Source organism: Ranitomeya variabilis, chromosome 4 (assembly GCF_051348905.1).
Source record: "Ranitomeya variabilis isolate aRanVar5 chromosome 4, aRanVar5.hap1, whole genome shotgun sequence".
Lineage (NCBI taxonomy): Eukaryota > Metazoa > Chordata > Amphibia > Anura > Dendrobatidae > Ranitomeya > Ranitomeya variabilis.
This window is the reverse complement of record NC_135235.1, coordinates 680,430,076-680,450,021: the sequence shown is the minus strand read 5'-3', so window position 1 is coordinate 680,450,021 and position 19,946 is coordinate 680,430,076. Positions and strand designations below refer to the sequence as shown.

The 19,946-nt window shown below is 45.2% G+C and overlaps 2 protein-coding genes across 3 annotated transcripts in view; one reads left to right on the top strand and one right to left on the bottom strand.

Moving 5' to 3' along the window:
* The window catches only part of LOC143766330 (uncharacterized), a 1,024,462-nt gene that overhangs the window by 475,923 nt on the left and 528,593 nt on the right, over positions 1-19,946 (top strand). The gene's annotated exons all lie outside the window — the stretch shown is intronic.
* Positions 1-19,946, bottom strand: part of LOC143766333 (uncharacterized) — a 167,686-nt gene that overhangs the window by 122,234 nt on the left and 25,506 nt on the right. For both annotated transcript variants that reach the window (XM_077253925.1, XM_077253928.1), the window contains exons 2-6: positions 15,211-15,360; positions 14,903-15,082; positions 14,699-14,822; positions 14,522-14,619; positions 14,235-14,325 (exon numbers count right to left, since the gene is read on the bottom strand). In XM_077253925.1, coding sequence (XP_077110040.1) covers positions 14,235-14,325; positions 14,522-14,619; positions 14,699-14,822; positions 14,903-15,082; positions 15,211-15,351 — 634 coding nt within the window. In that variant the 5' untranslated portion in view covers positions 15,352-15,360. The remainder of the gene's footprint in view (positions 1-14,234; positions 14,326-14,521; positions 14,620-14,698; positions 14,823-14,902; positions 15,083-15,210; positions 15,361-19,946) is intronic.

The window sequence follows — 19,946 nt, the reverse complement described above, 5'->3', positions numbered from 1 at the left end:
GGCAGTATATTTCAACTTCATCTTGCCCCTGAGATAGGGACATCAAGGCTTTTTCCGCCTGAAGCTCTAAATGAGGTTCCTCATAAAGCAACCCCAAGGCCAGAAAAAACGCATCCACATTGAGCAACGCAGGATCCCCTGGAGCCAATGCAAAAGCCCAATCTTGAGGGTCGCCCCGGAGCAAGGAAATCACAATCCTGACCTGCTGAGCAGGATCTCCAGCAGAGCGAGATTTCAGGGACAAAAACAACTTGCAATTATTTTTGAAATTTTGAAAGCAAGATCTATTCCCCGAGAAAAATTCAGGCAAAGGAACTCTAGGTTCAGATATAGGAACATGAACAACAAAATCTTGTAAATTTTGAACTTTCGTGGTGAGATTATTCAAACCTGCAGCTAAACTCTGAATATCCATTTTAAACAGGTGAACACAGAGCCATTCCAGGATTAGAAGGAGAGAGAGAGAGGAAGGCTGCAATATAGGCAGACTTGCAAGTGATTCAATTGAAAGCACACTCAGAACTGAAGGAAAAAAAAAAAAAAAATTTTTTCAGCAGACTTCTTTTTTCTCTCCTTTCTCTGCCAATTAATTTAACCCTTTGTGGGCCGGTCAAACTGTTATGGTTCTCAATGGCAAGAGAACATAGCCCAGCATACCTAGGAACTAGCTCTTGGAAGGATGGAAACTTAAACTGACCATGAACTAAACCTGCCGCACAACTAACAGTAGCCGGGTAGCGTAGCCTGCGTTTTATCCCTAGACGCCCAGCGCCGGCCGGAGGACTAACTAATCCTGGCAGAGGAAAATATAGTCCTGGCTCACCTCTAGAGAAATTTCCCCGAAAGGCAGACAGAGGCCCCCACATATATTGGCGGTGATTTAAGATGAAAATGACAAACGTAGTATGAAAATAGGTTTAGCAAAATCGAGGTCCGCTTACTAGATAGCAGGAAGACAGAAAGGGTACTTTCATGGTCAGCTGAAAACCCTATCAATACACCATCCTGAAATTACTTTAAGACTCTAGTATTAACTCATAACATCAGAGTGGCAATTTCAGATCACAAGAGCTTTCCAGACACAGAAACGAAACTGCAGCTGTGAACTGGAACAAAATGCAAAAAACAAACAAGGACAAAAGTCCGACTTAGCTGGAAGTTGTCTGGTAGCAGGAACATGCACAGAAAGGCTTCTGATTACAATGTTGACCGGCATGGAAGTGACAGAGGAGCAAGGTTAAATAGCGACTCCCACATCCTGATGGGAACAGGTGAACAGAGGGGATGATGCACACAAGTTCAATTCCACCAGTGGCCACCGGGGGAGCCCAAAATCCAATTTCACAACACAAGAGCTCCCGATTACCAATATCATAATTTCGCTCAGCGGGCGAAAATTTACGAGAAAAGAACGCGCAAGGTCTCATCACGGAGCAGTCGGAACTTTTCTGCGACAAAACCGCCCCAGCTCCGATTTCTGAAGCGTCGACCTCAACCTGAAAAGGAAGAGTAACATCAGGCTGACGCAATACAGGGGCGGAAGAAAAGCGGCGCTTAAGCTCCCGAAAGGCCTCCACAGCAGCAGGGGACCAATCAGCAACATCAGCACCCTTCTTAGTCAAATCAGTCAACGGTTTAGCAACATCAGAAAAAACAGTTATAAATCGACGATAAAAATTAGCAAAGCCCAAAAACTTCTGAAGGCTCTTAAGAGAAGAGGGTTGCGTCCAATCACAAATAGCCTGAACCTTGACAGGGTCCATCTCAATGGAAGAGGGGGAAAAAATGTACCCCAAAAACGAAATCTTTTGAACCCCAAAAACGCACTTAGAACCCTTTACACACAAGGAATTAGAGCGCAAAACCTGAAAAACCCTCCTGACCTGTTGGACATGAGAGTCCCAGTCATCCGAAAAAATCAAAATATCATCCAGATACACAATCAAAAATTTATCCAAATATTCACGGAAAATGTCATGCATTAAGGACTGAAAGACTGAAGGGGCATTTGAAAGACCAAAAGGCATTACTAAATACTCAAAATGGCCCTCAGGCGTATTAAATGCGGTTTTCCACTCATCCCCCTGCTTAATTCGCACTAAATTATACGCCCCACGAAGATCAATCTTAGAGAACCACTTGGCCCCCTTTATTCGAGCAAACAAATCAGTAAGCAGTGGCAAAGGATACTGATATTTAACCGTGATTTTATTCAAAAGCCGATAATCAATACACGGCCTCAAAGAGCCATCTTTTTTAGATACAAAGAAAAAACCGGCTCCTAAGGGAGATGACGAAGGACGAATATGTCCCTTTTCCAAGGACTCCTTAATATATTCCCGCATAGCAGCATGTTCAGGCACAGATAGATTAAATAAACGACCCTTTGGAAACTTACTGCCCGGAATCAGATCTATAGTACAATCGCAATCTCTGTGCGGAGGTAGTGAACCAAGTTTAGGCTCCTCAAAAACGTCACGATAATCAGATAAAAATTCCGGAATCTCAGAGGGAATAGATGACGAAATGGAAACCAAAGGTACGTCCCCATGAGTCCCCTGACATCCCCAGCTTAACACAGACATTGCTTTCCAGTCGAGGACTGGGTTATGAGATTGCAGCCATGGCAATCCAAGCACCAACACATCATGTAGATTATACAACACAAGGAAGCGAATAATCTCCTGGTGATCCGGATTAATACGCATAGTTACTTGTGTCCAGTATTGTGGTTTATTACTAGCCAATGGCGTGGAGTCAATACCCTTCAGAGGTATAGGAACTTCCAGAGGCTCTAAATCATACCCACAGCGTTTGGCAAAGGACCAATCCATAAGACTCAAAGCGGCGCCAGAGTCGACATAGGCGTCCGCGGTAATAGACGATAAAGAGCAAATCAGGGTCACAGATAGAATAAACTTAGACTGTAAAGTGCCAATTGAAACAGACTTATCAACCTTCTTAGTACGTTTAGAGCATGCTGATATAACATGAGTTGAATCACCACAATAGAAGCATAACCCATTTTTTCGCCTAAAATTCTGTCGTTCGCTTCTGGACAGAATTCTATCACATTGCATAATCTCTGGCGCCTTCTCAGTAGACACCGCCAAATGGTGCACAGGTTTGCGCTCCCGCAAACGCCGATCAATCTGAATAGCCATTGTCATGGACTCATTCAGACCTGTAGGCACAGGGAACCCCACCATAACATCTTTAATGGCATCAAAGAGACCCTCTCTGAAATTCGCCGCCAGGGCGCACTCATTCCACTGAGTAAGCACAGACCACTTACGAAATTTTTGGCAGTATATTTCAGCCTCATCTTGCCCTTGAGACAGGGCCATCAAGGCTTTTTCAGCCTGAATCTTTAAATGAGGTTCCTCATAAAGCAACCCCAAAGCCAGGAAAAACGCATCCACATTGAGCAACGCAGGATCCCCTGGTGCCAAAGCAAATGCCCAATCCTGAGGGTCGCCCCGGAGCAAGGAAATTACAATCCTGACCTGCTGTGCAGGATCTCCAGCGGAGTGAGATCTCAGGGACAAAAATAATTTACAATTATGTTTGAAATTCTGGAAGTGAGATCTATCCCCGGAGAAAAATTCAGGTAAAGGAATTCTAGGTTCAGATATAGGAGCATGAATAACAAAATCCTGTAAACTTTGAATCTTCATAGCGAGATTATTCAAACCTGTAGCTAAACTCTGAGGATCCATTTTAATCAGGTGAAATCAGAACCATTCAAGGATTAGAAGGAGAGAGAGACGAAGGCTGCAGTAAGCAGAGATGCTAGTGAATCAACTAATGAGCAAACTCAGAAAAAAAAAAAAAAAATTCTCTGCAGACTTCTTTTCTCTCCTTTCTTCTGCCAATTATTTTAACCCTTGGCCGGCCAAACTGTCATGGTTCTCAATGGCAAGAGAACGTAGTAAAGAATACAAAAGGACTAGCTCTTGGAAGATGGGAACTCGAGCTGACCGTGAGCTAAACCTACCGCACAACTAACAGTGGCCGGGTAGCGTGCCTACGTTTTTATCCCTAGACGCCCAGCGCCAGCTGGAGGACTGACTGACCCTAGCAGAGGAAAATACAGACCTGGCTTACCTCTAGAGAAATTTTCCCCAAAAGGCAGACAGTAGCCCCCACATATATTGTCGGTGATTTCAGAGGAAATTGACATACGAAGTATGAAGATAGGTTTAGCAAATTGAGGTCCGCTTACTAGATAGTAGGAAGACAGAAAAGGGAACTTCACGGTCAGCTGAAAACCCTTTCAAAACACCATCCTGAAATTACTTTAAGACTCTAATATCAACTCATGACACCAGAGTGGCAATTTCAGCTCACAAGAGCTTCCAGCCTCAGAAATATTCAATCACAGAGAACTGGAACAAAAATGCAAAACAAACTTAGGACTACAAGTCCAACTTAGCTGATAGTAGTCTAGGAGCAGGAACATGCAACAGAAAGGCTTCTGGTAACATTGTTGGCCGGCATAGAAATGACTGAGGAGCAAGGCTAAATAGAAAACTCCCACATCCTGATGGAAACAGGTGAACAGAGGAGATGAAGCACACAAGTTCAGTACCACCAGTGACCACCGGGGGAGCCCAGAAACCAAATTCACAACAGCTGATACCCGATATGTGGGGGGGGAACCACCGTTTGAGCGCATGGCATTGCTCGGAAGGGAAGGAGCATCATTTGGAATGCAGACTTAGATGGATTGGTCTGCAGGCGTCACATTGCGTTTGCAGAGCCCCTAATGTACCTAAACAGTAGAAACTCCCCACAAGTGACCCAATATTGGAAACTAGACCCCCCAAGGAACTTATCTAGTTGTGTTGTGAGAACTTTGAACCCCCAAGTGTTTCACTACAGTTTATAATGCAGAGCCGTGAAAATAAAAAATATATTTTTTTCCACTAAAATTATTTTTTAGCCCCCAGTTTTGTATTTTCCCAAGGGTAACAGGAGAACTTGGACCCCAAAAGTTGTTGTCCAATTTGTCCTGAGTACACTGATACCCCATATGTTGGGGTAAACCCCTGTTTGGGCGCACGGGAGAGCTCGGAAGGGAAGGAGCACTGTTTTACTTTTTCAACGCAAAATTGGCTGGAATTGAGATCGGACGCCATGTCGCGTTTGGAGAGCCCCTGATGTGCCTAAACAGTTGAAACCTCCCAATTATAACTGAAACCCTAACACACCCCTAACCCTAATCCCAACCCTATTCCCAACAGTAAATGTAATCCAAACCCTAACTTTAGCCCCAACCCTAACTGTAGCCTTAACCCTAACCCTAGCCCTAACCCTAGCCCTAACCCTAGCCCTAAACCTAGCCCTAGCACTAACCCTAATGGGAAAATGGAAATAAATACATTTTTTTAATTTTTTAATTTTTCCCTAACTAAGGGGGTGATGAAGGGGGGTTTGATTTACTTCTATAGCGGGTTTTTTAGCGGATTTTTATGACTGGCAGCCGTCACACACTGAAAGACGCTTTTATTGCAAAAAATATTTTTGGCGTTACCACATTTTGAGAGCTATAATTTATCTATATTTGAGTCCACAGAGTCATGTGAGGTCTTGTTTTTTGCAGGAGGAGTTGTCGTTTTTATTGGTAACATGTTCGGGCACGGGAGATTTTTTGATCGCTTTTTATTCCGATTTTTGTGAGGCAGAATGACCAAAAACCAGCTATTCATGAATTTCTTTTGGGGGAGGCGTTTATACCGTTCCGCGTTTGGTAAAATTTCAAAAGCAGTTTTATTCTTTGGGTCAGTACGATTACAGCAATACCTCATTTATATCATTTTTTTCTGTTTTGGCGCTTTTATACGATAAAAACTATTTTATAGAAAAAATAATTATTTTTGCATCGCTTTATTCTGAGGACTATAACTTTTTTATTTTTTCGCTGATGATGCTGAATGGCGGCTCGTTTTTTGCGGGACATGATGACGTTTTCAGCGGTACCATGTTTATTTTTATCCGTCTTTTTGATCGCGTGTTATTCCACTTTTTGTTTGGCGGTATGAGAATAAAGCGTTTTTTTGCCTCGTTTTTTTTTTTTTTTTTTTTTTACGGTGTTCACTGAAGGGGTTAACTAGTGATATAGTTTTATAGGTGGGGTCGTTACGGACGCGGCGATACTAAATATGTGTACTTTTATTGTTTGATTTTTATTTTATTTAGATAAAGAAATGTACACTGTGTTCCAAATTATTATGCAAATTGGATTTAAGTGTCATAAAGATTTAATTGTTTTGTTTTTCAAAAACTTGTGGATGGTATTTATATATATTGTGTCTCAGGGCTCAATGGATCACTGAAATCAATCTTAAACACATGTGATAATTGGTTTTCCAGGTAATTCTAATTAAAGGAAAACTACTTAAAGGGCACCTGTCACCTAGTTTTTTCAGTATGAGATAAAAATACTGTTAAATAGGGCCTGAGCTGTGCATTACAACAGTGTATTTTGTGGACCCCGATTCCCCACCTATGCTGCCAAAATACGTTACCAAAGTAGCCATTTTCGCCTGTCAATCAGGCTGGTCTGGTCAAAAGGGCGTGATGTCTTCCCCCAGATCTTGCTTAGTTTTCCGTTGGTGGCGTAGTGGTTTGCGCATGCCCAAGGTCCCGAATGCACTGCACAAGGGAGTTAAAAGAGCGCGATGTGCACTATTTCATTGGTGCTCGGTGGGGGCGGCCATCTTCCTTTGGCCGCGCGTGTGCAGAAGCGGCGCTCTGCTGGCCGCGGCTTCAGGAAAATGGCCGCGGGATGCCGCGCGTGCGCAGATGGAGATCGCGGCGGCCATTTTCCTGAAGCAGAGATGCGAACTCTGCTTCAGGAAAATGGCCGCCGCGATCTCCATCTTAGCTCGCGCGGCATCCCGCGGCCATTTTCCTGAAGCCGCGGCCAGCAGAGCGCCGCTTCTGCGCACGCGCGGCCAAAGGAAGATGGCCGCCCCCACCGAGCACCAATGAAATAGTGCACATCGCGCTCTTTTAACTCCCCTGTGCAGTGCATTCGGGACCTTGGGCATACGCAAACCACTACGCCACCAACGGAAAACTAAGCAAGATCTGGGGGAAGACACCACGCCCTTTTGACCAGACCAGCCTGATTGACAGGAGAAAAAGGCTACTTTGGTAACGTATTTTGGCAGCATAGGTGGGGAATCGGGGTCCACAAAATACACTGTTGTAATGCACAGCTCAGGCCCTATTTAACAGTATTTTTATCTCATACTGAAAAAACAAGGTGACAGGTGCCCTTTAAAAATGATGTTCCACATTATTAAGCAGGTCACAGTTTTCAAGTAACATGGGAAAGAAAAAGGATCTCTCTGCTGCTGAAAAGCATCAAATAGTGCAATGCCTTGGTGAAGGGATGAAAACATTAGAAAGTTTCCAAAAACATAAGCGTGATCATCGTACTGTTAAGAGATTTGTGGCTGTATCTGAGCACAAATGTGTTTGCGCTGATAAAGGCATAATGAGAAAGATTTCTGCCAGGCAAGTTCATCGGATTAAGAGAGCAGCTGCTAAAAAGCCATTACAAAGCAGCAAACAGATATTTGAAGCTGCTGGTGCCTCTGGAGTCCCTCGAACCTCAAGGTGTAGGCTCCTTCAAAGGCTTGCTGTGGTGCATAAACCTACTATTCGGCCACCCTTAAACAGTGTTCACAAGCAGAAATGGTTGTATTGGGCCCACACATACATGAAGACTAATTTCCAAACAGTCTTGTTTTCTGATAAGTGTTGAGTAGCCCTGGATGGTCCAGATGGATGGAGTAGTGGATGGTTGGTGGATGGCCACCATGTCCCAACAAGGCTGCAACGTCAGCGAGGAGGTGGAGGAGTCATGTTTTGGGCCAGAATCATGGGAAACAGCTGGTAAGGCCCTTTAAGGTTCCTGAAGGTGTGAAAATGACCTCTGCAAAGTATATAGAGTTTCTGACTGACAACTTTCTTCTATGGTCTAAAAAGCAGAAACATGCCTTCAGGAGCAAAATCATCTTCATGCTGACAATGCCCCATCTCATGCTGCAAAGAATACCTCTGAGTCATTGGCTGCTATGGGCATAAAAGGAGATAAACTCATGGTGTGGCCACCATCTTCCCCTGACCTCAACCCTATAGAGAACCTTAGGAGTATCATCAAGCAAAAGATCTATGAGGGTGGGAGGCAGTTCACATCCAAACAGCAGCTCTGGGAGGCTATTCTGACTTCATGCAAAGAAATACAAGCAGAAACTCTCCAAAAACTCACAAGTTCAATGGATGCAAGAATTGTGAAGGTGACATCAAAGAAGGGTCCTATGTTAACATGTAACTTGGCCTGTTAGGATGTTTTAGAGTTAAATAGCTTTTTTGTTCAGTGAATGTGACCTCCTAATGCTGCAAATTCCACAAATGAGCATTTTCAGTTCTTTAAAACATATCAAATGTATAAAAATTCTACTGTGCATAATAATTTGGAACAGTGCATTTTGAGTTTTTATTCATTTTGGAGATTATACTGTTATCATTGGGAGATTTCTTCAATAAAATTCGGTGTATAATCTAACGGGTGATGACTTTTATTAGACTGACTGTCATTTGCACCGACCATTTAGGAAAATCTGATAAAAATGTAATTTGCATAATAATTTGGAACAGTGTATTTATGGGAATAATATATTTTATTTTTCTTTATTTAGGAATTTTTTTTTATTTTTTTTTCACACATGTGGAATTTTTTTTTTTACTTTTTTACTTTGTCCCAGGGGGGGACATCACAGATCGGTGATCTGACAGTTTGCACAGCACTCTGTCAGATCACCGATCTGACTTACAGCACTGCAGGCTTACCAAGCGCCTGCTCTGAGCAGGCACTTGGTAAGCCACCTCCCTCCCTGCAGGACCCGGATGCCGCGGCCATCTTGGATCCGGGCACCTGCAGCGAGGAGGAGGTAAGAGACAGTCGCAGCAACGCGATCACATCGCGTTGCTCCGGGGGTCTCAGGGAAGCCCGCAGGGAGCCCCCTCCCTGCGCGATGCCTCCTTGTACCGCCGGCACACCGCGATCATGTTTGATCGCGTTGTGCCGGGGGTTAATGTGCCTGGGGCGGACCGTGACCGCTCCTGGCACATAGTGCCGGATGTCAGCTGCGATAGGCAGCTGACACCCGGCCGCGATCGGCCGTGCTCCCCCCTTTATAGGGATTTTTACTGCTCTGGTTTTCTGCCATTTTGTTATATTAAGGCTTGTGAAAATGGTATATCCCATCTCCTCTGGGATCTGCTCCTCCATAGTCTGCTTCTGTCACCAAGCGTGGCCTTATTCATTCTACAGGCAGCGCTGGTGAGCAGACGTTGGAACTAGAAGCTCTAGGTGGTGCAGGCTCTGTCCAACCACTAAGATTAGGGTGCTTGGGATGTGTAATACCATCAAGTCTGGCAGTGTGGATGCGTGTGCTATCCAGCTACAGTAATCTGCTCCCTGCTTCAGCCAATTGAAATGCATCACACCCTACTAAAGCTTAAACCATATTGCCAGAAGCTGCCAGATACAACCTTGTTCTCCTCTGGTTTAGTCCTCTGTGTTCAGCTCCCGGCTTGTATATCATTTCCTGTTGTGAAGATGGCCCGTTTACTGACTATTCTTGTGTATTCTGATTTTGTATTTTCTCTGCCCTGCTGGTTGTGACCCAGCTACCTATTCTTCCCATTTCACGCCACAGAACAGCAAGTAACACCATGGCCCAAGCCTGAGGGTATGTGTCCACGTTCAGAATTGCATCAGGATTTTGTCAGGATTTTATGCAGGTAAAATCCTGACCAAATCTGTACCTGAGGTCACTGGCAGGTCACCTGCGTTGTCCTTGCGTTGTTTCAGCACTGTAAGGACATGCTACGTTCTTAAAAGACGCGCTGCATGTCCGTTTCCGCGGGTCTGCCGCATGCGTCTTTTAATGCATAGTGGAGATGGGATTTCATGAAATCCCCTCCACTATGCTGTAACATCTGGAAGCTGCGTGTTTGACGCTGCGGCTCTTCGTAGCGTCAAACACGCAGCGTTTCCTGAACGTGGAAACATACCCCAAGGGTCTCTGTTTAGGTCCAGAGCCATGTAGAAGGGTTAAAGGATGATGAGCAAAATTGACTATTTTAGTATGTGGCTTGGTGGCTCTCGGCAATTAAATTATTGTAGGGGCCAATATTTTAATATTTTCTATCAGATGAGTTTCAAGCAGGGCCGGACTGGCAATCGGGCACTTCTGGCAAATGCCAGAAGGGCCGGTGCCAGTAGTGGGCCGCTCGATCCGCCTCCCCCCTCCCCCGCCGACTCCCCCCCTCGCCGCCGCATTCAACTATACCGGCGTATAGACGCCGGTACAGTTGAACGCAATGATGGAGGAGAGAGCGTCTACAGACGCTCCCTCTCCCATCATTCCCCGCTCTGCCTCTGACACTGCGGGTGCGCGATGACGTCATATCATCGCGCACCTGCTGTGTCCCGGGCAGACTGCAGCCGAGCCTGAGACAGGAGCAGGAACCAGGAAGCAACGCGGGGCACGAGGAGAGGTGAGGAGAGTTTTTTTTTTTTTTACTGGACTGTGTGGGGCCATTCTCGGGGGGGGGGGGGGGGTGGAGGAAGAGAAGAGATGCGGGCTGTGCTCTGTGCTGTATACTACTGTCTGGGCTGTGCTATATATAGTACTCTGTGGGCTGTGCTATATATATTACTCTGTGGGCTGTGCTGTATATAGTGCTCTGTGGGCTGTGCTGTATATAGTGCTCTGTGGGCTGTGCTGTATATATTGCTCTGTGGGCTGTGCTGTATATATTGCTCTGTGGGCTGTGCTGTATATATTGCTCTGTGGGCTGTGCTGTATTTAGTGCAATGTGGGCTGTGCTGTATTTAGTGCAATGTGGGCTGTGCTGTATATAGTACTCTGTGGGCTGTGCTGTATATAGTGCTCTGTGGGCTGTGCTGTATATATTGCTCTGTGGGCTGTGCTGTATATAGTGCTCTGTGGGCTGTGCTGTATATATTGCTCTGTGGGCTGTGCTGTATATAGTACTCTGTGGGCTGTGCTATATATAGTACTCTGTGGGCTGTGCTGTATATATTGCAATGTGGGCTGTGCTGTATATATTGCAATGTGGGCTGTGCTGTATTTAGTGCAATGTGGGCTGTGCTGTATATAGTTCTCTGGGCTGTGCTGTATATGGTACTCTGGGATGTGCTGTATATAGTGCTCTGTGGGCTCTGCTGTATATAGTACTCTGTGGGCTGTGCTGTATATAGTGCTCTGTGGGCTGTGCTGTATATATTGCAATGTGGGCTGTGCTGTATTTAGTGCAATGTGGGCTGTGCTGTATATAGTTCTCTGGGCTGTGCTGTATATGGTACTCTGGGATGTGCTGTATATAGTGCTCTGTGGGCTCTGCTGTATATAGTTCTCTGGGCTGTGCTGTATATGGTACTCTGGGCTGTGCTGTATATAGTACTCTGGGCTGTGCTGTATATAGTGCTCTGGGGGCTGTGCTGTATATAGTGCTCTGTGGGCTGTGCTGTATATAGTGCTCTGTGGGCTGTGCTGTATATAGTGCTCTGTGGGCTGTGCTGTATATAGTGCTCTGTGTGCTGTGCTGTATATAGTGCTCTGTGGGCTGTGCTGTATATAGTGCTCTGTGGGCTGTGCTGTATATAGTGCTCTGTGGGCTGTGCTGTATATAGTGCTCTGTGGGCTGTGCTGTATATAGTGCTCTGTGGGCTGTGCTGTATATAGTGCTCTGTGGGCTGTGCTGTATTTAGTACTCTGTGGGCTGTGCTGTATATAGTACTATGTGGGCTGTGCTGTATATAGTGCTCAGTGGGCTGTGCTGTATTTAGTACTCTGTGGGCTGTGCTGTATATAGTACTCTGTGGGCTGTGCTGTATATAGTAGCTGTGCTGTATATAGTGCTCTGTGGGCTGTGCTGTATATAGTACTCTGTGGGCTGTGCTGTATATAGTGCTCTGTGGGCTGTGCTGTATATAGTGGCTCTGTGGGCTGTGCTGTATATAGTACTCTGTGGGCTGTGCTGTATATAGTACTCTGTGGGCTGTGCAGTATATAGTACTCTGTGGGCTGTGCTGTATATAGTACTCTGGGATGTGCTGTAAATAGTGCTCTGTGGGCTGTGCTGTATATAGTGCTCTGTGGGCTGTGCTGTATATAGTGCTCTGTGGGCTGTGCTGTATATAGTACTCTGGGATGTGCTGTAAATAGTGCTCTGTGGGCTATGCTGTATATAGTACTCTGTGGGCTGTGCTGTATATAGTGCTCTGTGGGCTGTGCTGTATATAGTGCTCTGTGGGCTGTGCTATATATAGTACTCTGTGGGCTGTGCTGTATTTAGTACTCTGTGGGCTGTGCTGTATATAGTTCTCTGGGCTGTGCTGTATATAGTACTCTGGGCTGTGCTGTATATAGTGCTCTGTGGGCTGTGCTGTATATAGTGCTCTGTGGGCTGTGCTGTATATAGTGCTCTGTGGGCTGTGCTGTATATAGTGCTCTGTGGGCTGTGCTGTATATAGTGCTCTGTGGGCTGTGCTGTATATAGTGCTCTGTGTGCTGTGCTGTATATAGTGCTCTGTGGGCTGTGCTGTATATAGTGCTCTGTGGGCTGTGCTGTATATAGTGCTCTGTGGGCTGTGCTGTATATAGTGCTCTGTGGGCTGTGCTGTATATAGTGCTCTGTGGGCTGTGCTGTATATAGTACTCTGGGCTGTGCTGTATACTACTGTCTGGTCTGTGCTGTATACTACTGCGTGGGCTGTGCTGTATACTGCTGTGTGGGCTGAGTTATCTACTACACGCGCTGTGCTATATTATGCAGGCTGTGCTATATACTATACGATTTGTGCTATATACTATGCGGGCTTTGCTATATACTATGGGGAGTATATTATATTCTATGGGGGAGGCCATGTTATGTACTATGTGGCTGTGTTATATACTATTGTGGGGGTATATTATATACTATGGGGAGGCTGTGTTATATACTATGGGGGGCTGCATTATATTCTATGGGGGGCTACATTATATATTATGGGGAGGTGGGCTGTATTATATTCTATGGGGGGTTACATTATACTCTGTGGGGTGGCTGCATTATACTATATGTGGGCTGCATTATACTGTATCGAGGACTATGGGGAATACGTTATACTATATGAAGAACTATGGGGTGCATTATACTATGGGAAGTGAATTGTAGTACATGGATGACTATGGCGGTGCATTATACTATATGGAGCACTGTGAGGAGTGTATTATACTATGTGGAGGACTGAGCAGTGTATTTTAATATGGAGGACTATAGGGAGTGTATTATACTATATGGAGGACTGTGGGACACATTATAATATATGGAGGACTATGGGGTGTATTTTACTAAACAAGTAAAATGCTGCATATTCAGATTGTTCTTGCTGGAACAAAAATCATTGTTCTCAGCAGCACATCGCCGGTGTAAACTGTAGATGTGCTGCTGATAACATGATACTGTATGGTGATCTGTTAGTGATCTATTAGTGATCGTTCTGTCCTATCATTATTCCTCAGTTGGTGGAAAGAGGCCGGGTAACAAGCGTTGAACAACTTCCGTATTGTTGATCAAACTCATTTAGCGGCCTGAACTCAGGTTCTCACGTAAATACAACAGAAATGCTTTTGTGTGATGTGCAATATGTTAGCATTTGGGGCCCCATTTTAAACTTTACCTAGGGCCCCACTTTGCCTAAAAGCGGCCCTGCCTACAAGTGTACAAAGATATTATACAGTCACCATGTGACAAGTGGGCCTGTGTAACTTCAAATGCCAGGGCTGAATTTTAGTCCCAGTCCGGCCCTGGTTTCAAGGAGAAATATTAGACATTCAAAAAGAACTTTGAGTGCAGAGCTGAGGTGTCCTAAATTTAGTTCTCAGGCATTTGGAAGAAGCAATGGAGACCCTTTTTTTAAAGACTAAAAGGAAGTTGCAGACTAACCACAATCAAACTGTCATACAGAAAGAACCTGTAACAAAGGTATAGAATAAAGAAAATGTGACATCCAAACAACAACGTATCTATGAGATTAAAACTTCAACACTAAACAGGAGTTGCATTCATTTATGGTAGAATATTGGAGATACTACGAGTCCTGACAGAACAGTAGAGAAAGTATTAGTGCTCCCACTACTCACCTGGGTAGTCATATGTAGGAATCTCCTCTTTACACCACTCATCACCCCTCACATATGTCTCTGAAATATTAATATGGGTCAGATCTTCACCCTGAAACAAATATTGTAAAAATCAGACAGATGGAGAAGTCACATCTATGATCAGCGCTAATCCTGCCATCTCCACCGTTCTCATTATACAAGTATAAAACATATAATACTGGTGGAGAAAACAAGACTGAGCACGAGACCTTCACAGCCATCTACACATCATAGGGGAGATCTCATGACAACTTCTCTCCATCTACCTGATGATCCTGACGAACACTGGGATATTCTGGTTTACAGTTCTGTGGAAGAAGAGGACGGGGACATCTCTCTGGTGTTGTCATCTTACTGGATAGAGCTGGAGGAAACACATACAGGGACTGAATTCATTCTTTACATACAGATAATTAGAGGCCGTGTGTATTTAGTCCTATTACCTGGTTTTGTGATGGGCTGAGTAACCTCCAATATGACGTCTTTGTACACATGTTTGTGTCCTTCTAAGTACTCCCACTCCTCCATGGAGAAATAGTCTGCGACATCCTGACACCTTATAGGAACCTGACACATACAATGATACCGTCATCCCCCGATCCCTTCAGTGTTATTACATAATGTCCCAGCATTCCCTGCAGTGTCACCTCTCCAGTCAGCAGCTCAATCATCTTGTAGGTGAGTTCTAGGATCTTCTGGTCATTGATGTCCTCATTTACCAGGATGTGAGGTGGAGGTCGTGTGATTGGGCTCAGGGGTCGTCCGCATCCCTCAGACACAGGGTCCTGACAGCGCTCACTAGAGAACATCTTCACTACTGTGTAATCCTGGTTATAGAGAAACACATTATAAATCTCACTACAGACATTTCCAGAGTCCTCACCTCTCCAGTTCTGTCCTTCTGTTATTCCCATAGATGAGCATGATGTAATGTGACGTCATCAGAATCTCTCACCTCTCCAGTAAGCCGGAAGAGGATCTCAAGGGTGAGGTGTAATATCCTCTCCACAATCTTGTCTTTGTCCATATCCATCTGTGATGGGTAAATCAGGAAAATTCTCTTATTTGGAAGATCTTCACTGAGAGGATCCGACATTGTAGAGATCTGAATGAGAAGATGAGCCGATGTAACATCATAAAAATCCTGTACAATAATACAATTACTGGAGATAATAAGGGAAACATATGAGATTTATTATTTTACAGTATTTAGTTTTCTTCTTTACATCTACTAATAAAACCTATATATTTAGGCTACAGACACCAAGCAGTTTCTTCCTTGGAGTCGGCAGCTGAATACGTTTCTCATAGACTCATCTTCCATAACGCTAATTCTCGGCTCATTTACCGACACTGGAATCGGCATTAGCAATACTGCAGGAGATATTCATTACACGTGACAGGAGAAATAACTACTTCACGATGAGGACGACATCTTCATCTTCTACTACGGCTCTCGAAACATATTTGGCCAGAGTCCGTCACTGACTCCATCACCACCGGCCATCTATATGAATGTTTCCTGTCTTCCCCGCACTGTAATCTTCTATGACGTTAGATTTGATGCCTGATTCACACACAGAAGTTTGAGGCTTTTATAAAAGCTTGTTTGTAAGAACAACAAGACGGAAGATATTTGATAACAATGTCTCCATGTACAGGGTTTTATTTTCTCTTTATATTATGTTGGGTGTTTTTTTTTACCTTTTTCTTGTAGGCTTCTATATATTACATGAACACCCCCCCAAAAAAAAAAAAAAAAAATTGGGGCTGGAGGTACTGTGAGAACATTATACTGTGTGTGGGAACCAAGAAACTGGCACTGTAAGTAAGGACTTATTATCTAGTGATTTAGGTGGTAGAAGACTGTGTGGGTGTTAGGAGTCGAGTTTCCTCTGCTGCACAGGGGGAATCTCGATCCGTGTCTGCTGCGGTCTCCCATTCTGTATCGGCCGCAGTGGAGCCTGCTCAGTGGAGACGTCGGCCCCAGTGTCTCACTAAGGGTACTGTCACACATTGGCACTTTGATCGCTACGACGGTACGATCCGTGACGTTCCAGCGATATCCATACGATATCGCTGTGTCCCTGCGATCAGGGATCCTGCTGAGAATCGTACGTCGTAGCAGATCGTTTGGAACTTTCTTTCGTCGCTGGATCTCCCGCTGTCATCGCTGGATCGTTGTGTGTGACAGCGATCCAGCGATGCGTTCGCTTGTAACCAGGGTAAACATCGGGTTACTAAGCGCAGGGCCGCGCTTAGTAACCCGATGTTTACCGTGGTTACCAGCGTAAAAGTTAAAAAAAAACAAACAGTACATACTTACATTCCGGTGTCTGTCCCTCGGCGTTCTGCTTCTCTGCACTGTGAGCGCCGGCCGGCCGGAAAGCGAGCACAGCGGTGACGTCACCGCTGTGCTTTCCGGCTGGCACAGACACAGTGGAGAGAAGCACAGCGCCGGGGGACAGACACCGGAATGCAAGTATGTACTGTTTGTTTTTTTTTACTTTTACGCTGGTAACCACGGTAAACATCTGGTTACTAAGCGCGGCCCTGCGCTTAGTAACCCAATGTTTACCCTGGTTACCCGGGGCCTTCGGCATCGTTGGTCGCTGGAGAGCTGACTGTGTGACAGCTCCCCAGCGACCACACAACCACTTACCAACGATCACGGCCAGGTCGTATCGCTGGTCGTGATCGTTGGTAAATCGTTTAGTGTGACAGTACCCTAAGACTGATACTGTGCAAAGGGTTACAGCTGCCTCTCCAGGCTCTGCTATTGTACCCTGCACTGATCTGCGGCGAGCAGGCTTTTCTGGGACTAAGTCCTGCTTTGCACACACTGAGCATGCCCAGGGCAAGATCTCTCAGTGGAGATCAAGGGTCACATGCTGGTACTGCAGCCAAATCTATTGGTCCTTCTAGGAAGGTCCTGTAGGTGCGCAGGCTCTGTAGCAGCCTCTCATTGGTCCTCCTAGGAAGGTCCTGTACGTGCTGCAGCTATTTAAGGCTCGCATGGCCAGGCGCTAGTATCTTCCTAAGTTATGTGCTTTGCGCCAGTGTGGTCATGTGTTTGTATGTGTTCAGGGACCCGGCTAAAATAAGCCCCTAGAATGCTGGCACCTCCGGCGAGGAGATTGTGTTTGTGTGTATTCAGGGACCTGGCTGAAATAAGCCCTTAGAATGCTGGCACCTCCGGCGAGGAGTTTTGTGTGCATGCATGACCACTGACTGCTCTCATTTGGGTAGTTAGCCTGTGCCTCTGTGAAAGTCTAACAGGGCACAGAGCTTTGCTTTCTCACCGCTCTGTGAAGCTAACAGAGCTGGTTCATACTGCCATATAGTGCCGCCAATTACTTAGCAGCAGGTTCTTTCCTGCACGGTGGATCCCGGGTTGCGAACGCACCAATCCCATCTAATAAATATATTCGGTGCGTTCCGCCAACCCTAACAGTATACTAGCGCCAGGATCTGGCTATGTAATGGTGGATGAACAGCGATTGCAGGGGTACATCCAGCTGCTGGAGGGCCGGTTGGCGTCTCTTGAGCATGCAACCTCGGCGGTGGATGTTACCGCAATAGCTGTTCAGGCTGCTAGCGTGGCTGCAGCAGCTTTACCCACTGCCACCTCTGTTCCGACCTTATCTCACCTCCCATTGCCTGAGAGATACTCTGGGGACAGTAAGTCCTGTAGGGGTTTCGTGAGCCAGTGTGGTATACACCTCGAGCTCCTGGCTGCACGTTTTCCCACAGAGCGGGCAAAGGTGGGATTCATAATCTCTCTCTTGTCGGACAGGGTGTTGGAGTGGGCTACTGTTGTGAATTCTGCTTTTGGGTTCCCTCCGGTGGTGGTAGGTGGTAATGCAGTTGTCCCTGGGTTTCAGTCCTGGTATGGTGTTTCTGCTGATTGCAGTTCTGACTGGGGTATTTAGGTGTGCAGGATTCTTTAGTCCTTGCCAGTTGTCAATTGTTGTTGGTAGATGTTGGACCTCTGCCTGGTTCCTCCTGCCTTTCTGCCAAATCAGCAAAGATAAGTGTCTGGTTTTGTTTCTGTGGCACACATGCTGTGTGCTTCATGATTCAGTGCTATTCTTTTGTGTTTTCTTGTCCAGCTTAGATTGTGTCAGTACTTTCTCAGTCTTGTTGGATTCTCTGGGGTTGCAGATATTCATTCCACGTCTTTAGTTAGATTGTGGAATTTTTTGTATTATCTGCTGTGGATATTTTTTGAAGGGTTTTCATACTGACCGCTTAGTATTCTGTCCTATCCTTTCCTATTTAGCTAGAGTGGCCTCTTTTGCTAAATCTTGTTTTCTGCCTGCGTGTGTCTTTTCTTCTCCTACTCACAGTCAATATTTGTGGGGGCTGCCTATCCTTTGGGGTTCTGCTCTGAGGCAAGGTAGTATTCCTATTTACATCTATAGGGGTATTTAGTCCTCCGGCTGTGTCGAGGTGTCTAGGGTTTTGTTAGGCACACCCCACGGCTACTTCTAGTTGCGGTGTTAGTTCAGGATCTGCGGTCAGTACAGTTTCCACCTACTCCAGAGAAAGTTTCATGCGGCTCCAAGGTCACCGGATCATAACAGTACAACTGGCCAATAATGAGCTAAATGCATCTCAGAAGAAGGGAAGAAAGGTGTTGAGCCATTTTTTTTTCTGCAGTCTGTTTTGTCTTTTCTTCCCTCTTTATCTATGGGTGGCTGAGGAGTCTTGTGCTAGCATGGATGTTCAGGAATTAGCTTCTCGTGTAGACCAGCTTGCTGCTAGTGTACAGGGCATTTCTGATTATATTGTTCAGACTCCTGTTTTAGAGCCGAAGATTCCTACTCCTGATTTGTTTTTTGGTGACAGGTCCAAATTTTTGAGTTTTAAAAACAATTGTAAACTGTTTTTTGCTTTGAGACCTCGATCCTCCGGTGATTCCATTCAGCAGGTTAAAATCGTCATCTCCCTTCTGCGTGGTGATCCACAGGATTGGGCATTTTCCCTGGAATCTGGGAATCCTGCTTTGCTTAATGTAGACTCCTTTTTTCAGGCTTTAGGATTATTATATGATGAACCGAATTCTGTGGATCAAGCGGAGAAGACCTTGTTGGCCCTGTCTCAGGGTCAAGAGGCGGCAGAATTGTATTGTCAGAAATTTAGAAAATGGTCTGTGTTGACTAAATGGAATGATGATGCTTTGGCGCAGGAAAGAAATATATCTTGGTACCGTGTTAGCCATTAAAAGGTATCAACCACTGAGGACTCTCAATTCTAAATATTTTTTTTCGATGCTTTGGCGGCAATTTTCAGAAAGGGTCTTTCTGAATCCGTTAAAGATGTTATGGTGGTAATTGAAGGATTTGGGCAAATTTCTGGATTGATTATCAACTGGGATAAATCAAGTGTTATGCAGGTGGATAGGGAAGTAGATTGTACAAGGGAGGTGGAGCAGAGTACGAAATTAAGGGTGGTGACGCAATTTAAATATCTGGGGATTCAGGTTTCTCTTCCCTTAACTAGATTTGAGGAACTTAATCTTGAGCCTTTAATAAACAAACTACGCGTCAAAATTACAGCTTGGAATAAGCTACATTTGTCGGTGGTGGGTAGAGTAAACCTACTTAAGATGGTGGTGATGCCACAGGTTTTGTATATTTTGCATAACTCTCCGGTATGGATCCCTCTGTCCAGATTTCGTAAACTACG